At 43.3% G+C, this 25,627-nt stretch overlaps 1 protein-coding gene across 22 annotated transcripts in view; it reads right to left on the reverse strand.

Annotated features, from left to right (window-relative positions):
- The window catches only part of MACF1 (microtubule actin crosslinking factor 1), a 449,681-nt gene that overhangs the window by 216,554 nt on the left and 207,500 nt on the right, over positions 1–25,627 (reverse strand). For 11 of the 22 annotated variants that reach the window (XM_068268830.1, XM_068268828.1, XM_068268833.1 and 8 more), the window contains 11 exons: positions 14,160–14,326; positions 13,963–14,075; positions 13,761–13,867; positions 13,537–13,656; positions 13,353–13,448; positions 10,990–11,117; positions 9,358–9,451; positions 5,353–5,507; positions 2,849–3,116; positions 2,601–2,729; positions 2,152–2,229 (listed from right to left, as the gene is read on the reverse strand). In XM_068268830.1, the coding sequence (XP_068124931.1) occupies positions 2,152–2,229; positions 2,601–2,729; positions 2,849–3,116; positions 5,353–5,507; positions 9,358–9,451; positions 10,990–11,117; positions 13,353–13,448; positions 13,537–13,656; positions 13,761–13,867; positions 13,963–14,075; positions 14,160–14,326 (1,455 nt within the window). Of the gene's footprint in view, positions 1–2,151; positions 2,230–2,600; positions 2,730–2,848; positions 3,117–5,352; positions 5,508–9,357; positions 9,452–10,989; positions 11,118–13,352; positions 13,449–13,536; positions 13,657–13,760; positions 13,868–13,962; positions 14,076–14,159; positions 14,327–14,618; positions 15,427–25,627 lie in introns of those variants that run through there. The other 11 variants (XM_068268824.1, XM_068268820.1, XM_068268814.1 and 8 more) reach the window with 3 other exon arrangements.

Consider the following 25,627-nt stretch of genomic DNA (forward strand, 5'->3'; position numbering starts at 1 on the left):
CAGGCAGAGGAAGTGTCAGACATGTCTGCAGCTTCTTTTGGGTTTCAGTAACATCAGCAATTTCCCAGAGAGCCAGACAGGAAAAATACCAACTAACAGCTTGTACAATTAACTAGCTGACTTGGGGGTTGACACTTTGTAGCACGAGATCTCCTCATTTTTGCCCAATAGGCTGCCTTTCAAGTGACAGGCAGCCTACTGGGCCCATCAAAGTGTGGGGATCTCATCCTACAAAGTCACTGGACCTGACAGGGTCCAGAGTGGGACAACTGGAGCAGCTGTTAGTTTTGGAGAGTGTGAGTAAGGGTGTGAGTACAGCAGTAGCGTGCCTACTGTGAAAATTTTACTGGCGCTGCCCCACTAAGCTGCGCTGCTTGAGCAGTGTAGCTTAGTGAATCAACCCCCACTGATTTATCTGTGAGCCAGATTGCCGCCATCAAAAAGAGCCACATCTGGCTCCCAAGCCATAGGTTTCCTACCCCTGTTCTAAAGGATAAAAAAAAAAAAAAATGTTCCTGAGTTACTGCTAAGGATCAGGAAAACATGAATGACTGGGTTTAGGCTGTAAGTAATCCCATCTCAGACTTCTGTTTTCAAAGCTACACTTAAAGTACCATTTGATATGTAAGGTAAACTTACTGTTGATAAAGGTCAAACACACTTAAAACGGAACTGAAGTAACCTAAAAAAAACTAAAATTAAGAGTTTCACTTCTACCAGCCCCCTGCAGCCATCCTGTGCCCGCAAAGTTTCCATACGATCGTCCGTTCCCACGCCACGGCTCACTTCAGGCAGCAGGAGTGCACTGCGCCGAAACGGCCGTGCACATCCTCATTCACGCTCCCTTTGCCAGGAGCGTACTGCGCAGGCGAGATTTTCTCGTACTGTGTCTGCACAGGACGCTCCTGGCTACAGGAACGCATACCAGGATATGCGTGGGCAGGGCGCAGTGGACGTCAACTTAGAAGTCAGCTTCCACTGGGTGAGACGCAGTGGGGGAACGGAGAATCAGTCTAGGATGGCATAGGCACAGATCGGCTACAGGGGGCTGGCAGAAGCCCCAGGTAAGTGAAACTCTTAATTTTTTTTTTTAGGTTACTTCAGTCCGCTCGAATTCATTTGTGTACCTGAGCAAATTATAATTATTACTGTTCATAGAAGGATTCCAACTAAATTTCACATGATAATAAATGTTCACATGCCATATAGTTACAAGACAGACTGAAACCAATTAGCAAATATGTATCTGCGTTATGGACGCACATCTAAATGTGCCCATATACTTACTGATTTTTTTCCTGCCAAATTCTGGCAGATTTGATGACCTGATCGCCGCTGTCACTTTTTTTTTTTTAGTCTCACAGAGGCTCTCATTGCCGCCGTCCCCCTCCCTCCTCCCCTCTGCCTGAAGAATTGAGCAGGACGGCGATCTGTCCTGCTCTCTGCCTCTTATATGCATCAGCCTATGAGAGGACGCCGATCTCTTACAGCGCTGCTGGAGACCGCAGCGTTGTACGCATGTAAACAAAGGGGATTTCTTTCCCTTTTCGTTTACAAGCAGCCTGCTAGCCGCGATCGGCAGCTAGCAGGCTTTCCGTGAAGTGGCAGTGTTCTGGCATGAAAAAGTAGCAGGGTGGCATGAAAAAGTAGCCGGGTGGGGTGAGATGTGAGAATGCAGGATCGGCGCTTCTGTGCGCAACTCTGCTTACAGCAGAGGAGGAGATGAGCCGATGACAGCTGGGTGCTCACCAAAACTAACCGGGTAGACCACCCGGCTAAAAGAGCCTGGGGAGAACACTGCTGCTTGAAATGGATGCCCCAATGTGCCAATCAACATTTGATCGATTTGGACCAAAAAACCCGGGACCCTGGAGCTGCAAAGAGGGACAGATCGGCTGCCAGGGGCTGGAGGAAGCCCCAGGCAAGTAGATCTTGTTTTGTTTTTTTCCCGGATTAGTCCGTTAATTGCTTAGACTCAATTTACGGTATACTATCATCATAAGTATAAGAAGCCATAAGAAAATATTTGGGGACCCAACCAAAACTGCAAACCTGAAAAGCAACAAGGATACAAATAAATGTACCCACTACAAAGCTGTCAATTTCAACGTACAAGCATTCTCCTTTTACAATCACTATATAAATACTTACTCTTAGTTTGCAGTACTGCATTTCAAGCTTGCTTAGGGTCTCTTTATAGCTGCTGCGAAAGTTTGGAGACATTTTAACCTGCCAAGAATGAAAACCAGGAAAGATGAAGGGCTGGTCCACTTTTAAAAGAGAACACAATTACTAAAAATACTGCATACTTAGGCTCAACACACACCATACAATCTTGGTTGTTCAATCTTACCACTTTCATGTAGTATAAGAGCTTATCCAATCAATAATTCAAGGTATTTTTAATCTGTTGGCCCTTATACTACATAGATTTGGTAAATCTGTACAACCAAGATTGTATGGTGTGTGTTGAGCTTAAATTTCAAGGAAAACAATAAAATGATACAAAGTTTTCATTGCATTGTGTTTAACAGCATTCCTTGGCAGAATCTTTATTCTGTGCAGCTCTGCAGGAGAAATGGTGATGATGGAACACCCACCTCATAGCTTCTAGCTTCTCGCAGACTGGAGGCCAGCTCTTCCACACTCGCATGAACCTGACGCTGAGTTTCTAGCTGCGATTCCACACTTGGAAGATCGTTGCCCCACTCTGCTCGTTCTAGCTTCAACTGGAAAATAAAACAGCACCCAGTTAGCAAATAATCCTTCTAGCTACAACATTGAGACTTCAACTTGGGGTAACCTTCATAAAAATACTGCTGTCATTTCTGCAGGTCAAATAACTCACCTGCATTTCTTCCACCCAGGCAAGAAGCTCATATACAAATCTGAGGCTACCCTCATCTTCAGAAGATGACAGTGCAAGTAGCTCTGCTCGGCTCATTGGCTTCCGAAACCATGAAGTGGAAGAAGTTGCTGGCGAGTGAAAAGCTTGCTGTTGAGTTGTGTTCAGAGATGTGGTGATTCTTAGATCTGAATTGAAGAGGTTTCCCTTCTTGTACAGATTTGAGTACTCCAGCCTGAGGGTGAGAAGCTCATCCTGAATCCTCAGAACCCTAAAGGAAAAACAAAAACTTAATTGACATTTGTTAGAATAAACAGGGACTTACTCTGTTTGCAAGGTATACACTCTCATAACCCAAAACATACTTTATTTGCTACCCACCCAAAATTTGCCTTAGAGCAGGGCCGGTACATTCCAATACAGGACTCTTTAAAGGACACCTTAGGCGAAAATAAACTAATGAAATAAACGATTGTATCTATCTTCCTTCTCCTAAAAAATACTTAAGATATTCCACAGTTTTATTTTGTTTAAATGTACTTATTAAGTTTTAACTGTTTTATTGTTTTTGCTCAATGACACATTCATTTAAACATGCCAGAGCTAAAATTAATTAACTATTGACCCTTTTTATCTCTTTCCTGCTCTCAGAAGCCATTTTCTGCTAGGAAAGTGTTTTATAGTTGGAATTTCTTATCAGTGAGAGTCACACTGTGGTCACTTCCTGTCTTACATACATCATATTTAACTCTTTCAGGCAGATAAAGAAAAAAAGGAACGCAGCATAGTTATTTGTGTGCTAGACATTGTACATACACATGTCTATCTCATCATGTCACATGTCACTTCAGGTATCCTTTAAAGAGACTCCGTAACAAAAATTGCATCCTGTTTTTTATCATCCTACAAGTTCCAAAAGCTATTCTAATGTGTTCTGGCTTACTGCAGCACTTTGTACTATCACAGTCTCTGTAATAAATCAATGTATCTTTCCCTTGTCAGACTTGTCAGCCTGTGTCTGGAAGGCTGCCAAGTTCTTCAGTGTTGTGGTTCTGCTATGCACTCCCCCCTCAGGGGGGAAAGAAACACACAAATGATCTCTTGAGATTCAAAAGGAAGGCTGTATACAGCCTGCTTGTGTATGGATGTATTTTCTATGTGTGGACATACTGTACATCAACCTACTTCCTGTTTTGGTGGCCATTTTGTTTGTTTATAAACAGACTTTTTAAAACTGTTTTTAACCACTTTTAATGCGGCGGGGAGCGGCGAAATTGTGACAGAGGGGAATAGGAGATGTCCCCTAACGCACTGGTATGTTTACTTTTGTGCGATTTTAACAATACAGATTCTCTTTAAGGCACCTAATCTAGTGTGTTGATATGCAGATTTGAGGCCATTTGCCACTTCTGACATGCCAAATACACTGATGCAGATGTTGGATGAAAGGTTCCATGACTTAGGTGAGAGGAGTGGTCAAGTAGGAGGAAGAGCCAGATAAGCAGCATTTTGTGATTAGGCACTCCTGTAGTAACAGTAGTGTAGAAACACTGGCCAAATAGAAAACAGGACATATAGCAAGTGACTTACATGTAAACCCCGTCCCCCAAAACATGCAAGTGCCTCATGCAGTGTGGTTGTAAGCAATGAACCAAGAAAAAGAGATGAGGGCAGACTGTGAGCAATGCAGCCATGAGGCAGTCCAGATGACATAATGGACTGACATGAAATTAGAAAAGTGAGAGCCCACAGTGGTTAATATGGTCACTTGTCTCTCCCAATAGAAGAATATTTTTCTATTAAGAATGTTTATACAATATCCCTGGAGGACAAAGCTACAAATTGGGGGTGAGTCTGTCTGGAGACTATCTGGGGGACACCTATGCCTCATTTTGTCATTTGAATGACATACTGCCTATGTACAGTATGTCATTTAAAGGACATACTACTAGAATAAGTTATTTGAGGAACATTCCTGCCTGGTTTTATTAGTTGGATGATTTACCTGCTTAATTAGTATTTCTGGTGGAAATGCTGGGTAATTATGTAATGTGAAAAACATTCTGCCTAATTATAGGATTTGGGGGGCATGTCTGCTTAATTAATGTTGTTTAGAGGATGTGCCTTCCTAATTTTTTTACTTGAGGAACATGCTGACTAAAAGTTATCTGGAGGATATCCGCATCTAAATATTTTACATGCAAGGAGATCTCCAATTTGTGTTTTATTTAAATTGGCCCAAGTGCTATTGCGCAGGTGCAAGGCCTCATGAGCCTGCACAGTGCAGCCACGCTTGTTCACGGAAGGGAGCATGGCCATGAACTTCCAGGGGATCCCAGTGCTGGATCAGTGGTCTCAAAGAGGTTGTGGGAAGCCTCTGGGGTATCTCTCTACTGAGGTTAGTATTTAACTTATGCATTTTTTTAAATTACAGGTTTACTTTGAGTCTTGCAGTCAAACGCACTCTGTAAAAATCAGCAAAAAGGCAACGATTTATCCCTAATTACCTGAAAGCTAGTTCATCCACCTGAAAGTATTTTTCATCTCTCAGGATCTGCACATCCGCCTGTAGCTGTCGGAGAAGAGATTCACTCTCCTGCAGGAACTGAAGGACCTCATCTCCTTGCTGAGTTCTCTGCCCACACTCAACATTAGTAGCATCCTGAAGAATCACATAATCATGTATTAGGACATAAGAAATGTATAGGTTTAGGTTTACAGACGAGTAAACTACACTTGAGGTGTGTGTTGGTTTCATGACATCTAGAATATAGTACTTTAAAAAGGCAACTAAATTACACATTACAGTATCTCATAAAAGTGAGTATACCTCTTATATTTTGGCAAATATTTTATGACGTATTTTCTTAGGACAACACTGAAGATATGACACTTTGATAAAATGTAAAGTAGTCGGTGTTCAACTTGTATAATGGTAAAACTTAGAGTTCCATCAAAATAACTCCACACACATCCATTAATGTCTAAACCAATGTAAACAAAAGTGAGCACAATCCTAAGCAGGGCTGTGGAGTCGGTACAAAAATCCACCGACTCCGACTCCTCAGTTTAGGATTCCACCGACTCCTCGACTCCGACTCCTCTAATTTGCATATTACAATCTTGTTGATTGAAAGTATGTAACATGAAATTTGTCTCTTAACTGCCAATGATTAGGAATCTTACAAGACAACTGAAGTGAGCAGGATATGGAGACTGCCATATTTATTCCCTTTAGTCATAGACTAAAACTAGTCCTTGGTAAGAGTACTTGTAAAAGGTACAGACTGAAACAAACAACATCTATCAGGCCCTAGGCAATGTAACTGTGGGTACATGTAAGAGTGATGTGCAGGTACTCTGCAGGGGAATGAGGAGATTCTTCCTCTATTACACATTCTTCATGTACAATCTGAACCAGGTTTCTGGGTGATAGACAACACCTCTGTGTTCAATGTGCACAACATTCTCAGTGGATTCCCTGCAGCTCTGTGGGGAGTGCATATGTAGAGTATAGTACTACTGTTTTAACAAAGTAAACCTGAGACTGATGAAATTAAAGTTTTATACATACCTGGGGCTCCCTCTAGCCCCCTTCAGGCTAATCAGTCTCTCGCTGTCCTCCTCCGCCACCTGGATCTTCTGCTATGAGTCCAGGTACTTGAGCCAGTCTGGCGTAATGCACATACTCTGCTGGGAGCTTACTACACCTGCACAGCACTATTGCGCAGGTGCAGAATGCTCCTGGCTCTAGGAGCGGCACGTGGCCAGACTGCACTGACTGGCTGAATTACCGGGACTCATAGCAGAAGATCCAGGTGGTGGAGGAGGACAGCAAGGGGCTGATTGGCCTGAAGAGGGCTGGAAGAAGCCCCAGGTATGTATAACACTTTTCTTTTCATCCATGTCAGGTACCCTTTAATTCGTAGTCACCAAACCAATTTTAACATATCAAATTATTTGATTTCATGAGCAAAGGGAGTGCATACATTTGCATAAGCCAGCATCAACGCAGAATTATTTCCATCTCATTGACCATCTCTACTAGTGACACGGCTACACATCAAGCTTTATTCTTACAGCATACATGTTATTTAGTATACATAAGAGATTCCTGTGTACACATCATATATACTGTACAGTCACAATCAGATGTGTATATCTGACTTTAAAAATACAGGGACTGCTTTATTGAAGCAGCACAAGTAACTAATTTTGATTGGTTTATTTCATTTTTGTGAACTAAGCACAGCTATTACTGTATATATACTGTATATATAAATTATTTATAATGATTATTATCTGAGAAATAGAACATTTTATTATATTTTCTATTCTAATTACAGTTACAAATTCATTAGGAATCAGAGCATTTTTTCCCGACTCCAGGCACCCAAAATTGCTCCGACTCCACAGCCCTGATCCTAAGTGGAGAATGTAAAAATTCTGCCCAATTAGACATTTTCCCTCTCTGGGGTCATGTTAATCGTTACTGTTTCAAGATGTCAGGTGTGAACGGAGAGCAGGTGCATTAAATTTGGTGTCATCACCTTCACACTCTCTCACTGGAAGTTTAATACGGCACCTCATGGCAGAGAACTCTCTCAAGATCTCTAAAAAAAAATAATTGTTAAATAATTGTTCTTGGCTGTAAGAAGTTTGCCATCACTCTGAAAATGAGTTGCAGCAAAGTGCCAAAGAACATACAGTGGTTTAAAGTGAACCCGAGGTTGAGAGTGATATGGAGGCTGCCATATTTATTTCCTTTTAAACAATACCAGTTGCCTGGAAGCCCGGTTCATCTATTTGGCTGCAGTAGTGGCTGAATTACACCAGAAACAAGCATGCAGCTAATCTTGTCACTTCTGACAATATTGTCAGAAAACCCTGATCTGCTGAATGCTTGTTCAGGGTCTGTGGCTGAAAGTATTAGAGGCAGAGGATTAGCAGGATAGCCAGACAACTGATATTGCTTAAAAGGAAATAAATATGGCAGCCTCCATATCACCTTGGGTTCACTGGACATGTTCCATTTAGATGATGACTCACCATGGTTGACCAAAGGAGTTGAGTGCATGTGCCTACCACCATATTCAGAGGCTACATTTTGCAAATAGACATGTGAGTGCTGGCAACATTGCTACACAGTTCGAAGGGTTGGGGGGGGGGGGGGGGGGGTCAGTCTGTCAGTGCTGATACCATATGCTGCAGGCTGCATCACATACGTTCCACAAGGAAGCCTCCTCTAAAGATTGAAGCGTGTGAGGCCACAACCAGGTGAGGTTTACAAAGACAAGTGTGCCTTGCCTACAGTCAAGCATGGTGGTGGGAGTGTCATGGGTTAGGGCTGCATGAGTGCTGCTGGTATTGTGGAGCTACAATTCATCAAAGGAACCATGAACGCCAATATGTACTGTGACATACTGAAGAGAATAATGCCCTCCCTTTGCAAACTGAAACGCAGGGCAGTAGCCTGCCATACCGATTGCAATATACACCTCCAAGATGACCACCGCCTTGCTGAAGAAACTGAGGGTAAAGGTGCTGGAATGTCAAAAATTGTTTCCAGACCTAAACCCCATTGAGAATCTGTGGGGCATCCTCAAATGGAATGTGGAGGGGTCTCTAACATCCACCAGCTTCGTGATGTTGTCATGGAGGAGTGGAAGAGGATTCCAGTGACAACCTGTTAAACTCTAGTGAACTTCATGCCCAAGAGAGTTAAACCAGTTATTGAAAATAAGGGTAGGCACACTAAATATTGACACATTGGGAGGAATTTTGACATTCTTCACTTAGGGGTGTATTCACTTTTGTTGCCAGCGGTTTAAACATGTATGGCTGTGTGTTGAGCTATTTTGTTGGGACAGCAAATTTACACTGTTATACAAGCTGTACACCGACTACTTTACATTGTATATTAAAGGGTCATATCTTTAGTGATGTTCCATTAAAAGATAATAAAATATTTACATAATGTGAGAGGTGTACTCTGTTTTGTGAGATACTGTATGTGTTTTATAAAAACACAGACTCCAGAAGGGGAAAAAACAAATAATTTGTGCGTCAAAGACAATTAAATTTACAATCAGGATACAGTACATAAATAACTTAAAACCATAAAGATAAAGACTATCAGTAATTTACAAGCAATAAGAACGCCTTTCTTGTACAATACATTCCTGCATGGATAGTCACACATGTAGACTACAAGCTTGCGCACATGTCTGACAATCTAATGTGTACTGGTATCCTAAGACATGGCGCATGCAAGCAACAGGTAAGCATGTTGTTCTTGTATTTACCCCACCCACAAGTAGTGCTCCATAATACGACACCCTATCACTCCTTCTCTCTCCCCAATTGGCATGTCTGCACAGCGCTTGTGTCCTCACAGTATTGCCCTATCGAGCAAGATAGAAGTTAGGAGTGACTGTGCTTGTGTATGCATAAAACATCATGTGCAAGAGCTACCATGAGCATGGACAGAATACATGATAAATGTCACTTACAGACTGTAGTGTGTTCCTTGCTAGAGTCAGTTTCTCTTCACAGTTCAGGCAGCCATTCTGGATCCTGTTTGCAATGTGCAGGAGAAGTTCAAGCCTATAGCGCAGGAGAAATATCAAATGCTGAGTTAAAAGGATTCCATGTCCTGAAGGACAATTACAAAATAAAAAACACTCTATTCAAAAACTTTTTGGGTGTACTGTGTAGCCTGTCATTCACATGCATAGCTAGGTTCACACTATTCTGGACTATAGAGCATCTATGTGATAGATGGGCTCTAATTGCCAATAGAGCCCATTCTGGGTTTTGCTGCTGCTCCGGAGTGGAAGCGTGGCATTTCTTATGTGAACATGATGTCTGGAAAAATGTGTGCAGTAAGATTTTTTCCACAGTAGACTCAACATATGAATAATGAATTGATAAATAATATGAATGTAGGCATTTTTTGGAATTGTTAAAGGCTGTTCTTTGGCAGGGGTAGCACAGAAAAGGGGGTCCATGGGCTGCAACTATGTACAAGTCTGTTGTAGCCTCTCTATATGCAGCTACTTCTGCACCAGCTGGCGGCGTGCACCCAGATGTATGTACAATACTCCAGGGGCAAAAAAGGACACAGGGGGACTTCCCACTCGCACAGTGACCAGCATCTGCAATATGTATCACAATTTCAACATAAATATGTGCGCAACAAGTCCTTTCTAGCCAGACAATCCTAGAATGATATAAGCACTTTACAGTCTTTCAAATGTCCTGTGCTAAAAATCACCACGGTGTTGTTCACAATCTATATCGACAGTACACGGATCCTTGAACTGGACAGTGAGTGCCTCTACCACACCCCCAAAAGACAGCAACTCACCGATCAATGTGACCCTTAAATTATAGGGGTCTGCATCGCTTTGGGGCAATACAAGGCCTCTCCTCTGCCAATATTCCACCAACACCTCCACAGATCAACTCAGCTTCACTGGACAACAACTCAGAAAATAAGCCATAACAGCAGCATAGTGAAGTTCCCCCTTACTAGTTTATTAAAAATATAGCTGTGCGATTACATTTAAAATCCGTTTTAATAGAGCATGAGTTTTATCAGGCTCTCCCCGTTTGTGGCCACCAGGTTGGTTCTCTGCAAGACGCCTGCCTTCCAGATCGCATTAAACACGCTGTCATCGCTGGTAAACGCTTTGCTCCACTCTTACTTCAGTGCTAAGAACCACAGAGAACCAGGCTACAAACACCGGGCTTTTAGCTCAGGACTTTTGAAAGGCTGTGAAGAGCTTATATCATTCTAGGATCGTCTGGCTAGAAGAGGACTTGTTGCTCACATATTTATGTTGAAATTGTGAAACTATTTGTCTAGAAAAGAGCGCACCACCAGAGCTACACCTTTTATTGTATATTATATATTGTTTAAGCACAGTGCTCTGGGAAATTTGCAATATGTAAGTAGTTGTGAGGGGAAACTGTGCTGGGGAAACTGTGCTGGTCTGCACAGTTCAGACTATAAGACGCACTGACTGCCCCTCCCCCCACCAACTTTTGGAGGAAAAACAAGCGTGACTTACAGTCCCCAAACTACGGTACATATCTTCTAATGTTCAGAAACAACTCATCTAGACCCTAGGAAAACCTACCTCTCCACAGCTGGTCGTAAGACCTTCTCTCTTTCCAGCATAGACAGTATTAGTTTTCCCCACAGCTCCTCCACATCATTGGGATGAAAGGACGGAGGGAGCTTGAAGCGACCAAACTCAATCCAAGTCTTAAAAAAATAAAATAACAAATGATTGAGGTTCGTTTGAGAGAAAAATAAATGTATATTAAACTCTAGTCAAGGAAAAAGTTGAGCATATGCTTAAATTTTGTTAGTGTAAACATAATGTTGGAACAGTCCATTGTAAGTTATGGTAAGCATACAGTAATCAATATCTGATCAAAATATCAAATATTGATCAAGTATGCCAATTCCTTTCAATACCTGTGGGGGTATGATGAAGCTACAGGTAGCAGTGGTACTTAACCAACATTCACTCAGCATTGTACTTCATTAAAGCAAACCTGAACTCTTACATAGAAGATAAGGAAAGCAGAGAGAAATCCAGCTTGTGTAGACCATGTGTGTGTGTTTAGAACACCCTGTCTAATTCTCCCTTCTCAGCAAGTAATGAGCTAGTACAATTTGAGCGGTCTGCTCTCTGTTGGTTTCTGAGCCAATATGTAAACACGGGAGGTTAACCCGTTCTGTGCTCCCAGGATACCAGGAAGTAACCACACTGCAGCATCTCTGTACGAACTCTATATGCTGAAACAAGGAAATGTTTTTTCTTTAAATGGTATTATGATGTTGCTTATCTTTTAGAGGATAGAGTAAGTTCTGAGTTCAGGTCAGCTTTAAGCAGTAAAAAGTCAGGTGCTGCAAGACTGAAATTCGACAAAAGGTGCCCAAGGTATGGGCAGCTAAAATTTCTGCTGCAATTTTGTCTAATATCTAATAGTGCAAGGCAGTATACCAGGCAAACAATCAACATAAGGTAGATATCAAAGGCTTGCCTTATTTATCACTAATTGCACCATGTATGGCTGACTTTTATATAATCCATTGTGTACTAAAGGCATAAGAGTGTGCCATAAACTCCAATTCAAAACTCTTGTATCCATTCTTAGAGGCATTCACTGAAAAGTGGCCATAGAAGCCCCACAAGAACCTGTTCAGTGAGCTGAGCTAGTAAGCCGAATCTGTTTCAAAGATAGCAAAAGAGGGAAGGAGAAAATGAGACAGACAGAAAGATACTAGAGAGCAAGAGTGAGAGAGAGAATATAAAATAGAGGCTGAGAGAACCATTGAGATGGAGAATGAGAGAAACTGAGAGCCAAGAGACAACTTAAAGAGTTTAAATCTTAAGAGGTCACAGAGGCATGTTCTGTGCACAATGACCTGCCTCTGTGTCTCTCTATTGCCGTCGCTAGTCCCCCCAGGGTCTGCTCTGCCCCCTGAAAATATCGCCAGGCTAGCGACAATCTGCTTGTCGCTAGCCTTCTGTATATCTGAAGCTTGTCAATCATCATCGGCTCCCCCTGCCCTTTCGCTCCCCACCTCTGAAGTACTTCCTGGGTTGCGGCTTAGCTTCCGATAGGAGGAAGCTTACAGAGGCGGGGAGCGAAGGGTACAGAGGCAGGGGGAGCCGATGATGATTGACAAGCTTCAGGTATACAGAATGCTAGCGACAAGCAGATTGTCGCTAGTATGGCGATATTTTTAGGGGGGCACAGCAGACCCAGGGGGGGGGGGGGAGACTAGCGGCAGCAATAGAGACACACAGAGTCATGTGAATGTGCACAGAACATGCCTCTGTGTCCTCTTAAGATGTAAAAAAAAAACATGCCTTGGGTTCTCTTTAAAGTGAACCTGTGGAGAAAATCACAGTAAACAATTGTATCTATTCTCCTACCCCCTCCTAAGGATTACTTTTTTTTAATATATTCCCGTTATATTTTATGTTTAAAAAGATCTACTGTTTAGTCGTTTTGCTCAAGGACAGTGTTCCAACTATCTGAAATAAAAGCTATGAACTATTGACCTTTTTATCTACTGTATTCCCTGCACTCAGAAGCTGTTCTCTTACAGGAACGAGTTGTATGGCTGTAAATTCCTTTTGTGAGGGTTGCGCTATAGTCAGACTATGCCCTGACAGAGAGAAAGTAACTTGCATGACTAAATGTTTAACTCTTTCAGGCAGAAAAAGAAAAGAAAGGAGAACAGGCTAGTTATTAATATGCTTGGCAATTGGCACTGTACATACATGTCTACCTCCCCATGTCACCTGAGGTACACTTTAAATAGGGAGTATGTGGGCAACATTTGGATAACAAAAAAAAAAAAAAAAAACACACTGCAAACAAAACTAGCTGAGCGAGCGCCTACACAGTCCATGAATTACTAACAGCAACAGTAAAAGTAAGCAACAGTGCAGCTCCCTATTACAAAACATGACTATACCTGTAACATCTGGTATAATTTCTGTATTTGGGCTTTTTCTTGCTCTTTTGCAGGAATCTCAGTTTCTTTAACATGTACATACTGATTATAAAGTGCCTATAAAGAGGAAAAAAAGCATGGGTGTAAACTGGGATCAGTAGTGTAATACATACGCTTTCAAAATAAATGAACTCATTCACAGTACCTTTAACTCCACAGGGTTTTGTGGGAATGATTTGTCAGACATCAGAAGTACATGTTGCCGGATCCACTGTGTAAGGGACATTACTCTCTCCTGGTACTCCAGCCAGCGAGAATCCACTTCCTGCAAGGTGAACAAAGGTGTAAGCAGGTGCACAACAAACTGTGGCAACCATTCAGATTGGTCTCATATGAAAGGTCAGCATATATGCACTGAATATGACTTACCGTGGCACTGATCCCCTCTCCTCCTTCTGGGACTTTGGGGAAGGCATCATATATAGAAGAGACATATGTAATCACAGACTTTTCATCAGGCGAATCTACATCTACATCTAAAGAGGGACCAAAAGGCAAAAACAAAAACATTACCGATGTGAATCAATGTCTCATTAGAATGAGCAGAAGTTTCCTTGAAAGTGGCACCCACCTTCAGCGTCTAACAATCTAGTGACCCCCAGGCTCTCTGCTATTTCAAAGGCTTGCTCCAGGTTATCCCGGTTACTTTGAATTTCTACTTTTTGCATGTCTACCAGGTCAGGTCTAAGAGGAGGAACACAAAGCCTTTATACCCTCCATACAGCAGACACCACACAATATTATCACAAAATACAAGCGGCTACCTACCTATATCGATGTATAATGGCATTAAACATCTTCCCATCACTCCAGCAGGAAGTGAAGTTGGTGCATTTTACCCCAACATACCCCGCAGTCACCTTCTGGGTCCATAGGAGCAGCTTCTCCTTGGCAGACATATCTCCCGACTCCCCACTGACATATATATCGGATATCTGCAGACAGTAAGAACACTATCTTAATGACATCTATAACATTGCCTCTCCTCACGCTGCATATATTAAGATGTGAGTTTTCACACTGCTTGCTCTGAATACAGGCTCAGTTTCAGCAAATCTGCCCTGAAATCTATTTTACTATAGCATCCTACATTCAAGCAGCACTGCTTTCACACGAGTGAATTCAGAAATCATGTTACCGTACATGTATGTGCGCTGCTCCAGAATATTAAATAATTATGCAAAATGAGCAGATTACAATGAAGGAGGATGCTCTGTGAAATCCCACCTGCTCTGCCTGTGACAAGGGCTCACTGCAGTATCCAGAAGATGGAAGGTCAGGACCCCAGGACTGTGTACCGGGTATTGCTTTTGGTGTAACAGCTTTTCCTTGGAAAGACAATCTAGGGCCATCTTCCATAGTAGATACAGTCCTGGTACCAACAGCATTTTCCAGTGCTCCATCACTGACAGGAAGCAGAACAGCTCTGCTATTTCCAGCACAGTCAAACTCCACCAAGGTGCTGACTGATCGCTGCTTGCAGTCTGCTGGGTTGTCCACTATACGAGCTATAACCATGGTCCCTGCTGGTGGAGATTCTGGAGTAGGTAAGGGGGTCAACAGCTGAGCTCTGTGCACAATCCCATGCAATGTCTCTCTCACCTGGAGCACTCTCCCTTCTTCTTCCTCTAGCACTGGGTGCATGCTTCCAGGATCATCAATAGGTACATTTGTATTGCTACATGCATCCTGGGCCTCCACGCTTTCCTTCTTCTCAGGACCTGTTTCATCCTGCTCTTCTCTCTGACCTTTCTTCTTCCTTCTAAAATGCTTTTTTTTCTTTCCAGATTGGGGCTCCTTTCCTGTCCCTCGTCTTGGCTCCTTTGGCTTTCTCACACAGCTGACAGAATTCCCCATGTCTCCAGTGCATTTATACAGCATTGATGATCCCGGCATTCATAAAGGAGCAGGGTCGGCATCACAGAGCATCACCCTCTGCTTGCAATGTAGACGTGTCCCCTGGGAAGGAGCACACATCCTCCCCTCTCATCCCAGCAACTGATGCTTGCCTCAGACAGACATCTTACAGACTGAGACATCTCCCTGCATCTCTCTGCAGTGTTCAGATCACAAGCACCTTACATCAAGCTCACACATGATTGGATGCAGTGTTCTCTGTATTAGTGAGGTAGCTAAACACCACCCAGCATAGGAAGAGGAGGGAGAGAAGCAGCTCAAATGGGAGGGGGAGCAAGGAGCATTGTGCAAAAAGCCAAGGATGCTACGTGAAGCTTATACAAAGAGCCTTGGATACACACACAAAAACTTCAAGTGTAAGACAGCAATCATGATCTTATGCTTGAGAAATAAATACAACTGATACGATTGTGTAGCATCTAGGCCTAGTGTTTGATGTCCTATATTTATAGATTTCATGTTAATGTATTTCATAACAGAAGCTGGTTTGGGCAGGGCCCTCCTCTGCTCCTGTGCTTCAGCTTGTACTTGCTACATGCAGTATAGAAGTTTGTGATTTACACCCTTTATTATTCACTGTACAGTGCTGCCTACTATGCTGGCACTTTATAAATAAAAGATAAAACAAACATCAAAATCACAATCATCACATCAATCCAGAAAAAAATAATACATATATGGTATTATGCAAATCTTGCCAGAACATTAGTTCATCCTGGACAGCACGGTGCATACATGTATAAGAAGCTTGCCTTGCAGCCATGACATGCCGCAATACTGGCCACACAGGTCAATACGGCAGGCTAAAAACACATTGCTGTTCCAGTGATTGTATCAGCAGGAAATTGAGGGCTATGATTTCCATATAGATCTGAAACAATGCCTCCCTATATACAATATTTTATGGCTTGATACACACTGCAATGGACTCGGGTGGAGCAGACCCATATCTGTAGTGTATGAATGCAATGTATACAGCTAGGGATTATAATAGAATGATTGTGTATTTATGTAGCACTAGCATCTTCTGCAATGCTTTAGAGAGTATCCATGTCATTAGCTGTCCCTCAGAGGGGCTCACATTCTAATCCCAAATATTGAGATAAGCCTATGCACTTTGGGTCCTATGGAAGAAAAGCGCTTAACAAATGATTTTTTTGTCGGTAGTTTATATCCCTGTCATAGACCAATGAAAAGGTTTGGTGGAAACTTAGGATACTGTATCTGTAGGTTTTTGAGATGTGTGAGTAAACAGGAGTGACTGAAGGAAACAGACAAACACAGGGTCCAGGGAATACTGTCCTCAATTCTTACTGCTCTAAGTCCTGATTTCATGTACATTGGTAAGCGAGACCGTACTTTCCATACCAGCGGCTGTCATTTACAATACCTGGACCGTAGTATAGATTCTGTTGCTGGTGCTTTTGACTACAGTGGTGGCCCATGCTACTTAATGTTAAAGTGGCCGCTAATAATACAATCTTACCAAATATGTGTAATAGAAGGGTAAACTGAATGAATGTACTTTGAATGGATACTTTAGGTAGTCCCTCATATTACATAGAAGTGGTAAGATTGTGCAATCAAGATTGTATCATTAATGGGCACCTGGCGACTTTAAAAGCAACATTTTGGGGCAGGGCCAGGGCAAGGTTCTCCAGCACTAGAGTTGGAGATTCCAAAGTGCCTACCCAACTGTGCCCACCCTGTATAGGTAGCAAACATGCCCCCAGTATTAGCTTCTTCCCCAGTAAAATAGCCATATACGCCCCATACATTATTAGGCAGCCCCCCTTACCAGTACAATAGCCAGATGAGCCACCATATATTATTAAGCAGACCCTGCCTCCAGTACAATAGCCAGATGTGCCTCCATACATTATTAGGCATCCCACCAGTATAATAGCCAGATATGCTCACATACAGTATTAGGGACCCCCCCTCCCCAGTATAATAGCCAGAAGTGCCCCCATACATTATTAGGATGCCCCTTCCCCAGTATAATAGCCTAATATGCCCTTGCATAGTATTAGGCACCCCCCTCCCCAGTACAACAGCCAGATATGCCCCCATATAGTATTAGGCACCACCCCTCCCCAATATAATAGTCAGATGTGCCCTCAGAGTATTAGGCACTATCCCTCCCCAATATAATAGTCAGATGTGCCCCTATACAGGATTAGGCAGACCCCCTCCTCAGGTATAATACAGTAGCCAAATACAGTAGTGTAGCAATAGGGGATGCAGAGGTTGCGACCACACCGGGGTCCCAGGACCAGAGGGGCCCATTAGTGTCCCTCCTTTCCACCTTATTAGCTTATCATTGATGCTATGCTGATAATGAACACCTCTACATGTGCATTGCATAGTGGTAATCCTTAAACCATTTCCTTAATCTAAATACACCTCTCTGACACTGCAGCTGTCCTTGGTAGGTTTTGGGGCTCCACATCAATAGAGTGCTTGTGGCCCCATGTAAAACTCAGACTGGGTCCCCAAGCTCCTTAGTTATACCACTGGCCAGATGTGCCCCCATACATTATTAGGCAGCCCTCCTCCCCAGTACAATAGCCAAATATCCTCCATACAGTATTAGAAGGCCCTCTCCCCTCCCAGTATAATAGCCAGATGTGACCCCATACATTACGAAGCCCCCTTCCCAGTATAATAGCCAGATGTGCCCCATACAGTATTAGGCATCCCCATACCCAGTATACAAGCCAGATGTGCCCCCTACCTAAGTATAATAGCCAGATGTGCTCCCCTCCCCAGTATAGTAGCCAAATATGCCCTTCTCCCCCTAGCATAATAGCCAGTTGTACCATTTTCCCAGTATGGTAGCCAGATGTGCATCCTAATCCGATACGAATTGTGGCGCCGCCACATCAGTTGTGCCACTAACAGTAAAATACTGATAATTGAAATTACTGATATTTTACTATGCACTACCCAGCACCTATACTAACCTTAACCCTCTGCTCTCAGTGCCTAACCTTAACTCCCCCCCCCCCAACCTAATGCCTAACCCCTCTGTAGCTGCTTAACCCTAACCCCACCACCTAATACCTTACCTTAGGGCACACTCTACCTGGGGCTTCCTCCAGCCCCTTGAGGCTGCTTGGTACCTCGCCGTCTCCCTGGGCTGCTCTTATCCCCCCATAGGACGGCCTGGTACTGTCACAGATTCGCGTTTTGTCGCACATGCAAGGCCGTGAGCGCTCCTGCAGCTGGGGACGTTCTGCACCTGCATTTATGAAGCGCGACTTGCCAACAGTACAGGGCTGAGGGAGCGAGCGGCCTCAAGGGGGCTGGAGGAAGCCCCAGGAAAGTCTAAAACCTGAGATGTATTTTATATCCGGTTTCCCTTAAAGGACAGATCCGAGGTAATAAAAAAACAAAAAACCTCTACTTCTGCTTCCTCCAGCCCCTGGCAGACATCCTGTGCCCTCCCTGCAGCTCCATTCCCAGCCGGTGGCACGGGAATCCCCTCTGGTGCAGATGCCAACAGGTATCTACTGCGCTTGTGCGAGAGCCACTTGTGGTCGCGCCGACGCCATCTGGAGTGTTCTGCGCAGGCGCAGAACTACAGCGCCTGCGCAATACACTCCAGACCACGTCAGTGCGACTGAGCGGCTCTCGTGCAGGCAAAGTGGATGCCGACCTGGCGAGGCCACCAACTGGGAGCGGAGCTGCAGCGAGGGCACAAGACAGCTGCCAGGGGCTGGAGGAAGCCCCAGATAAGTGGTTTCTTGTTTTTTAATTACCTCAGTTTCATTTTAAGGCTTGGTTCACATTGAGCCTGATCACAAATGGCCCGGCGCAGCAGACCGTTTAGTGAATAACACGAGAAACAAGCATGCAGCTAATCTCGTCAGATCTGACAATGTCAGAAACACCTGATCTGCATTTGCTTGTTCAGGGTCTATTGCTAAAAGCATCAGAGGCAGAGGATAAGCAGGATAGCCAGGCAACTAGCACTGCTTAAAAAGGAAATATGGCAGCCTACATATCCATATCCCTCTTGCTTAAAGGGAACCTAAACTGAGAAGGATAAGGATTTTTCCTTTTAAAATAATACCAGTTGCCTGACTCTCCTGCTGATCCTGCGTCTCTAATACTTTCAGCCACAGCCCCTCAACAAGCATGCAGATCAGGTGCTCTGACTGAAGTCAGCCTGGATTAGCTGCATGCTTGTTTCAGGTGTGTGATTCAGCCACTATTGCAGCCAATGAGATCAGCAGGGCTGCCAGGCAACTGGTATTGTTTAAAAAGAAACATCCATATCCCTTTCAGTTAAGGTTCCCTTTAAGTTGTATTTAAGTGTATAGTGTGTATGGATCTACTATATGTTGTAGCACACTAGGGTTACTCTAAAGCCCTATCTGTCGCATGAGAGGACATTAAGATATGTGCTCCGAAACGTTTGTTAGGTTGATGCACTGTATGCTTGCATTATGCATGTTATAGAGGCAGAGTTAGGACACATACAAACTCTGTGGAGCCTTTGTGCAGCATATGTGAATATGCAATTAATTCGATATTTTTTGCCAACAAAGACCCTGGCTTTTAACCTAGCTGAAGGGATAGCAGGATGGTTCCTGGATGGTTAGTTTGCAGTGAGTATTTGCATGCAAACATTTGCATTTGAGTGTGTGAAGACAGTGTTCTCCCCAGGCTCTTTTAGCCGGGTGCTTCACCTGGCTAATTTTGGTGAGCACCCGGCTGTCATTGGCTCACTTCCTCCTCTGCTGTAAGCAGAGATGCTCACAGATGCCCCAGCCCTGCATTCTCTTATCTCACCCCACCCGGCTACTGTTTCATGCCACCCGGCTGGAAAAAAAAATTCTGAGAACACTGGAAGGGTTAACTAAGTTTGCTATTTGATTTGGCCACACCCCTTGGAATACTCCATTTTGCCTTACTCAACCACTTCTGTACCAGCAATCTCTGTCCACGTAAGGACCAGAGACTGCTGGTACAGTAAAACGCTGCCTCCCGACGAATCGCTGCACGTATCCGCCGCTCTCGCCAGTCAACGCTGCACCCTAGCCACAGGCTCCACTCTCTCTGCTGTCCCTATGACGGCAGAGTGCTGACAGCCAGTCAGGAGCCGCTTTCAGTAAATATGGCAACCGCCTCAAGCCTCTCACTTCAGGTTCCCATTGCATTACCTGTAACAGCAGAAAAACAAGGGAATGGTCGCATGTTATCCACGCATTGCATATAGTCAATGAAAAGTATGCTTCACAGTCACTGTTATTGTGCACATTGTGCAGTAACACACTTTATGCAGTGCATTGCGATGTTGCACCGTACCACACTGCTTGCACTATGAACATCGCATAGCTGGTTCATTGCTATGCGGAAAGCTGCAATTACAGCCATTACACAGCACCACTGTGAACGTAACCAGAGTGTCCTCACTTGAGGAGATGGGCCTGTATTTTGTGTTGTTCCTGAAAAACAGGATCCCAACGGAGTCGAATAGTCACATTGCACATTAACAGTGTGATGCAATGCATTCAGTGGAGCATACGGTCTATAGATTTGCACTACAACCAATATCATGGGTGTGAGCCACTAACATAATGCATGCTGTGTGTTACTCAGACTAAATTGTCTCACTGCAAACACACCAATGTGGAAGTGCCATTGGAATGCAATTGCATTGTGTTGTGATGAATTATAATGTCCATTGCAATGCAATGGATGCAATGTAAAAGGACCCTAAGGGCCCATTCACACTTGTAAACGTATTTTGCGATGGCAATTTTACCAATTATCACAGTAAAATCACAGTACATTTTGTGCTTTTTTGCAATTGCGATTAGCGCTTTTATAGCATGCTAATCGCAATCGCTCTTCAATCGCAGGAAACCACTGCATGCACCACGTTTAGCGATTGCCACTAATCGAGAATTACCCAAGATCTGCGGCAATCGCAGCAGTGAGATCACTGCCATATAGTTTATGTTGTGCTTGCACTTTAAAAAGTCAGAACGGGCCCTTAGGCCTCATTTCCAAGAGCAGTTGATAGGCAGTGAAAAGCCTCTTAAACTCTCACACCTGCTTGCTGCTGCCTGGCATCTGTTTTACGGCTGCCTGGTAACTGCTTGCTGAGCACACAGTTCAACTGTCTGTGTAAAAGAGGCCAAACTCTCACAACTGCTTGCTGCTGCCTGGTAAATATCACACAGTTCAACTGCCCATGGAAATGAACCCTTATGCTGGGTAGACACTATGAGACTTTCTGGTCGATTTACTGTTAGATCGATTATTTCCAACATGTTCGATTTGCTTTTCGATCGTTTTCCGAGCATTTTCCAATCGATTTCCGTGCACTTTAATAGGAAATCGATCGGAAAATGCTCGGGAAATGATCGAAAAGCAAATCGAACATGTTGGAAATAATCGATCTGACAGTAAATCGACCAGAAAATCTCATAGTGTGTACCCAGCATTAGACTTATGCTAGGTACACACCATACAATTTTCTGTTAGATTTTCTCTTAGATTTACCTGCCAGATAGCTTTTTTCCATGTTGTAGGTAAATCTAACAGAAGAATCTAACAGAAAATTGTATGGTGTGTACCTAGCATTAGAGAGACTGAAAATAACTGACAGCCAATCACTTCATACATTTCCCAGAACATTACATTAGGAAATATATAAAAACAAAACAGACGGGTCAGTACTACTTGAATTAGTTAAAGCTCTTTTATGTGGCAGGATAGTGTAATGGTTAAGGGCTCTGCCTCTGACATAGGAGACCTCGATTCATATCTCGGCTCTTCCTGTTCAGTAAGCCAGTATCTATTCAGTGAGGAGTTCTTGGGCGAGACTCCCTAACACTGTTATTGCCTCTTGAGTGGACTCTAGTAGCTGCCTCGCAAAAGTTTTAAGTCAGACAGGAGAAAGGGGCTATACAAAAATTGGAATTATTATTGCATCAGAAAATCAGCAGCAATCAGAATAAAAATGTTGCCAAGTGTTGACATACTAGTATATTCAATAAATACTTTGGTGTTTAACAAAAAAAAAAAAAAAAGTACTGACACTTCCTGTCCTGCTGATTAAAAGATGCAGCAATACAGGGGAAGCGACTTCCTGCTTCTTTACTCACTTTTGAACAGTATCTAAATAGCATATAACGTCAGTAAAGTGCATGTAATTTAAGCAGGGCAGCTCATCTGTCTCTGAAAGCTGGGCTTCTATGTTCTCTAGCAGCTCCTTCTCTGCCCTCATCTCTTCTAATCAAGCTCAGCAATGGCTGTGCTCCTAAACTGAAAGCTGTCAGTCACCCTTCATGCATGTGCAGATTAGAGAGGCAGAGAGCACTAAGGAGCAGGTTAACGCTTTCAATATCTAGATTAAAAAAACTCCAGGACATCTATTGTTTTAATTATTCATTTATTTATTTTAGTATTCATATAGCGCCAACATACTATGCAGAGCTCTATAGAGTATATTGTCTTGTCACGAACTGTCCCTCAGAGGGGCTCACAATCTAGTCATACATATAGATACTACAGACATAGTAAGAGTAGCTTGCTGCCATGGTTATAATTACTCTATGCTCATTCAGCATCTTTGGAAGTGGTGGGGTTAGGAAAGCTAGTTTAGGGACTGTGCCTAATTTTGTTTAGAATCATAGCAAATACAATATTACATTACAACCCACATTTGTAGCAGTAACATAACTTTAATAAATCTTTAATTATAAAAATAGACAACACCCTAAAAACCTCAACTCCTAATGTTCACTGTTAGGTAGTATTCAAGGTCACATTGAGGCCCCTTTTACACATGGTGCAGCGGGTTCCTTAAAGATCACACCCCACAACAGCCAAAATGTTGTAGCGTGCGTTATAGTTGTGGAGTGACGAAAATTAAGAAAGAGGCATACATTCCATTGAAAGTAGGACTCCCTTCCGGGATATACTCAGCAGTTGGCCGGTAACACACTGCATACAGCACACTACCGTGCGGGGACCCAACACGCCGCAATAGGTATGATATCCTCACATCATTGCTCCTGCGACGAGATACAGTATTTGAGGTATCATGTGACGACGCACTAAGTGTAAAAGAAGCCTAATGTCTCAGAATACCTTACTAATAGAAATAATGGTCAATAAGATGCTAATTATTCCAGCTCATTTGCAAACTTCATGCAAAACTGTATGCAGCTTGGACATGGTTCTAGCCCCAGTTTTTAGGAAGTGTATTCAATTGGCTTAACTTTTAGTTTTTCGAACTGAATACAATTTACATAAAATTTTCATCTTGTCTACTGATTAACCTGCTATGCTACCTCCATCTAAAAATAGATCTTCACTATGTCCCTTCCTTACACAACAGGCTACTAAAGTACTTGTGCCTGCCCTAAATTACTTCAACTTTCTACTTTGTGGCCTACCAAAAGACAGGCAGGGTCCTCCCCTCAATGTTTCTCATCTCTGCAGCACTTGCTATGTGGGGAAAATGCACAACATTTTGGTAAAGATGTGCCAACAGAGCAAATTAAAGAGGAACTGTAGTGAAAACAACAATGAATAACACAGTGCTGCTCATAATTATTCATAACCCTGGCAAATTTTGACTGATGGTGGCCATACATGGTATAATTTTTTTAATACAATCTTACCATTGCTATCAGGGGCGTACCTAGAAATCCCCGGGCCCCCCTGCAAAAAATAAATCCGCCCCCCACGGGCCCACTCAGGGACTTTTGTGGGGAAGGAGGGGCTGCAGCATAAGAGGAGAGCGTGGCCGCAGATCGGTGGGGAGGGGGGACATTTCCTCCCCCCCTCGGGCTCTCCTCTCAGCGCTCTCCCTCCTGCAATCAATCATTGGTGGCAGCAGCAGCGGCGGCAGGCTGAATACATTATCTCCTTCTCGCCGGAGGTCTTCCGTTCTCTAAGAGCTTCATGCAACTTCCTGTGTAAACAGGAAGTTGCTCTTAGAGAACGGAAGACCTCCGGTGAGAAGGAGGTAATGTATTCAGCCTGCCGCCGCCGCCACCAATGATTGACTGCAGGAGGGAAAGCGATGAGAGGAGAGCCCGAGGTGAGGGGGGGGAAATGTCCCCCCTACCCAACGATCTGCGGCCACGCTCTCCTCTTATGCTGCGACCCCTCCTGCCCCACAAAAGACCCTGAGCGGACCCCCCCCCCCCCCCGCGGCAGTAGGGGTCGCATCCCCTATTGTTACGCCAGTGATTTCTATGTAGTATAAGGTAAATTAAGTGAATATACTGAAAGGAAAATTTCGACAGTTCCCTTTAACTACATAGAATTGGTAAGATTGGATGAAAAAAATTGTACCATGTATGGCCACCATTAAAGTTACTTTTATTCGACCAGCAAGTAATTTTTTGACAGGAAATTACATAAGTACCTCCCAAAAGATAAGATGATGTACAAGAGGCATTCTTATGCCTCAGCTTATATTTACATTTGACCAGCCCAAAATTATTCATACCCTTCACAAACTGTCACAGTCTGTGGAAAAATTCAAAGTTTTATACCATTCCAAATAGTCCAAGCTGTTTTAAAGCATCCTAATTACCGTTTTATTTGGGAAAAGCTGTTTAAATCAACTAAACTAAGCAGCTCTCTGCATTTGGGTTGTGGACAGTCATGACTAAGACAAAGAAGCTCAGTAAGGACCTACGGCTGTGCATTGTGGCTGCTCACAAGTCAGGAAAGGGCTACAAGGCCATTTCTAAATTCCAGTGGATACAGCGCAAAGTATTATTAAAAAATACAAGATGTTCCGCACTGTGGCAAATCTCAGAGGACGTTGTCGGAAGCCAAAAGTGACACCTGTGCTGACTATGTGGATAGTAAGAGAGGCGAAAAATAATCCAAGGAACACCACGAAAGCAACCCTGGTAAATCTGGGCTCTGCTAGTGGCAATGTCTCAAGGCAGACAATCCAACGGACACTGCACACTGCTAGGTTCCACGAATACAGACCAAGGAGGATGCCACTTCTCCAGATAAAGCACGCAAAAACTCGCTTGGCCTTTGCAAGTTCTCATCTGGACAAAGAAGACTTCTCGTCTTCTGTGTTATGGTCAGATGAAACAAAAATTGAATTGTTTGGTCATAATGATCTTTCTTTCATTTGGCGTAAAAAAGGAGAAGCCTTCAACCCAAAACACCATCCCCACTGTCAAACATGGTGGTAGGAACCTAATGTTGTTGTTTTTTTCAGCCAATGGACCAGGGAACCTAATAACAGTTAACGGCACCATGAAAAAAGAGCAATACATGAGGATTCTCAACGTCAACATTAGGCATTCTGCAGAGAA

Source organism: Hyperolius riggenbachi, chromosome 2 (assembly GCF_040937935.1).
Source record: "Hyperolius riggenbachi isolate aHypRig1 chromosome 2, aHypRig1.pri, whole genome shotgun sequence".
NCBI lineage: Eukaryota > Metazoa > Chordata > Amphibia > Anura > Hyperoliidae > Hyperolius > Hyperolius riggenbachi.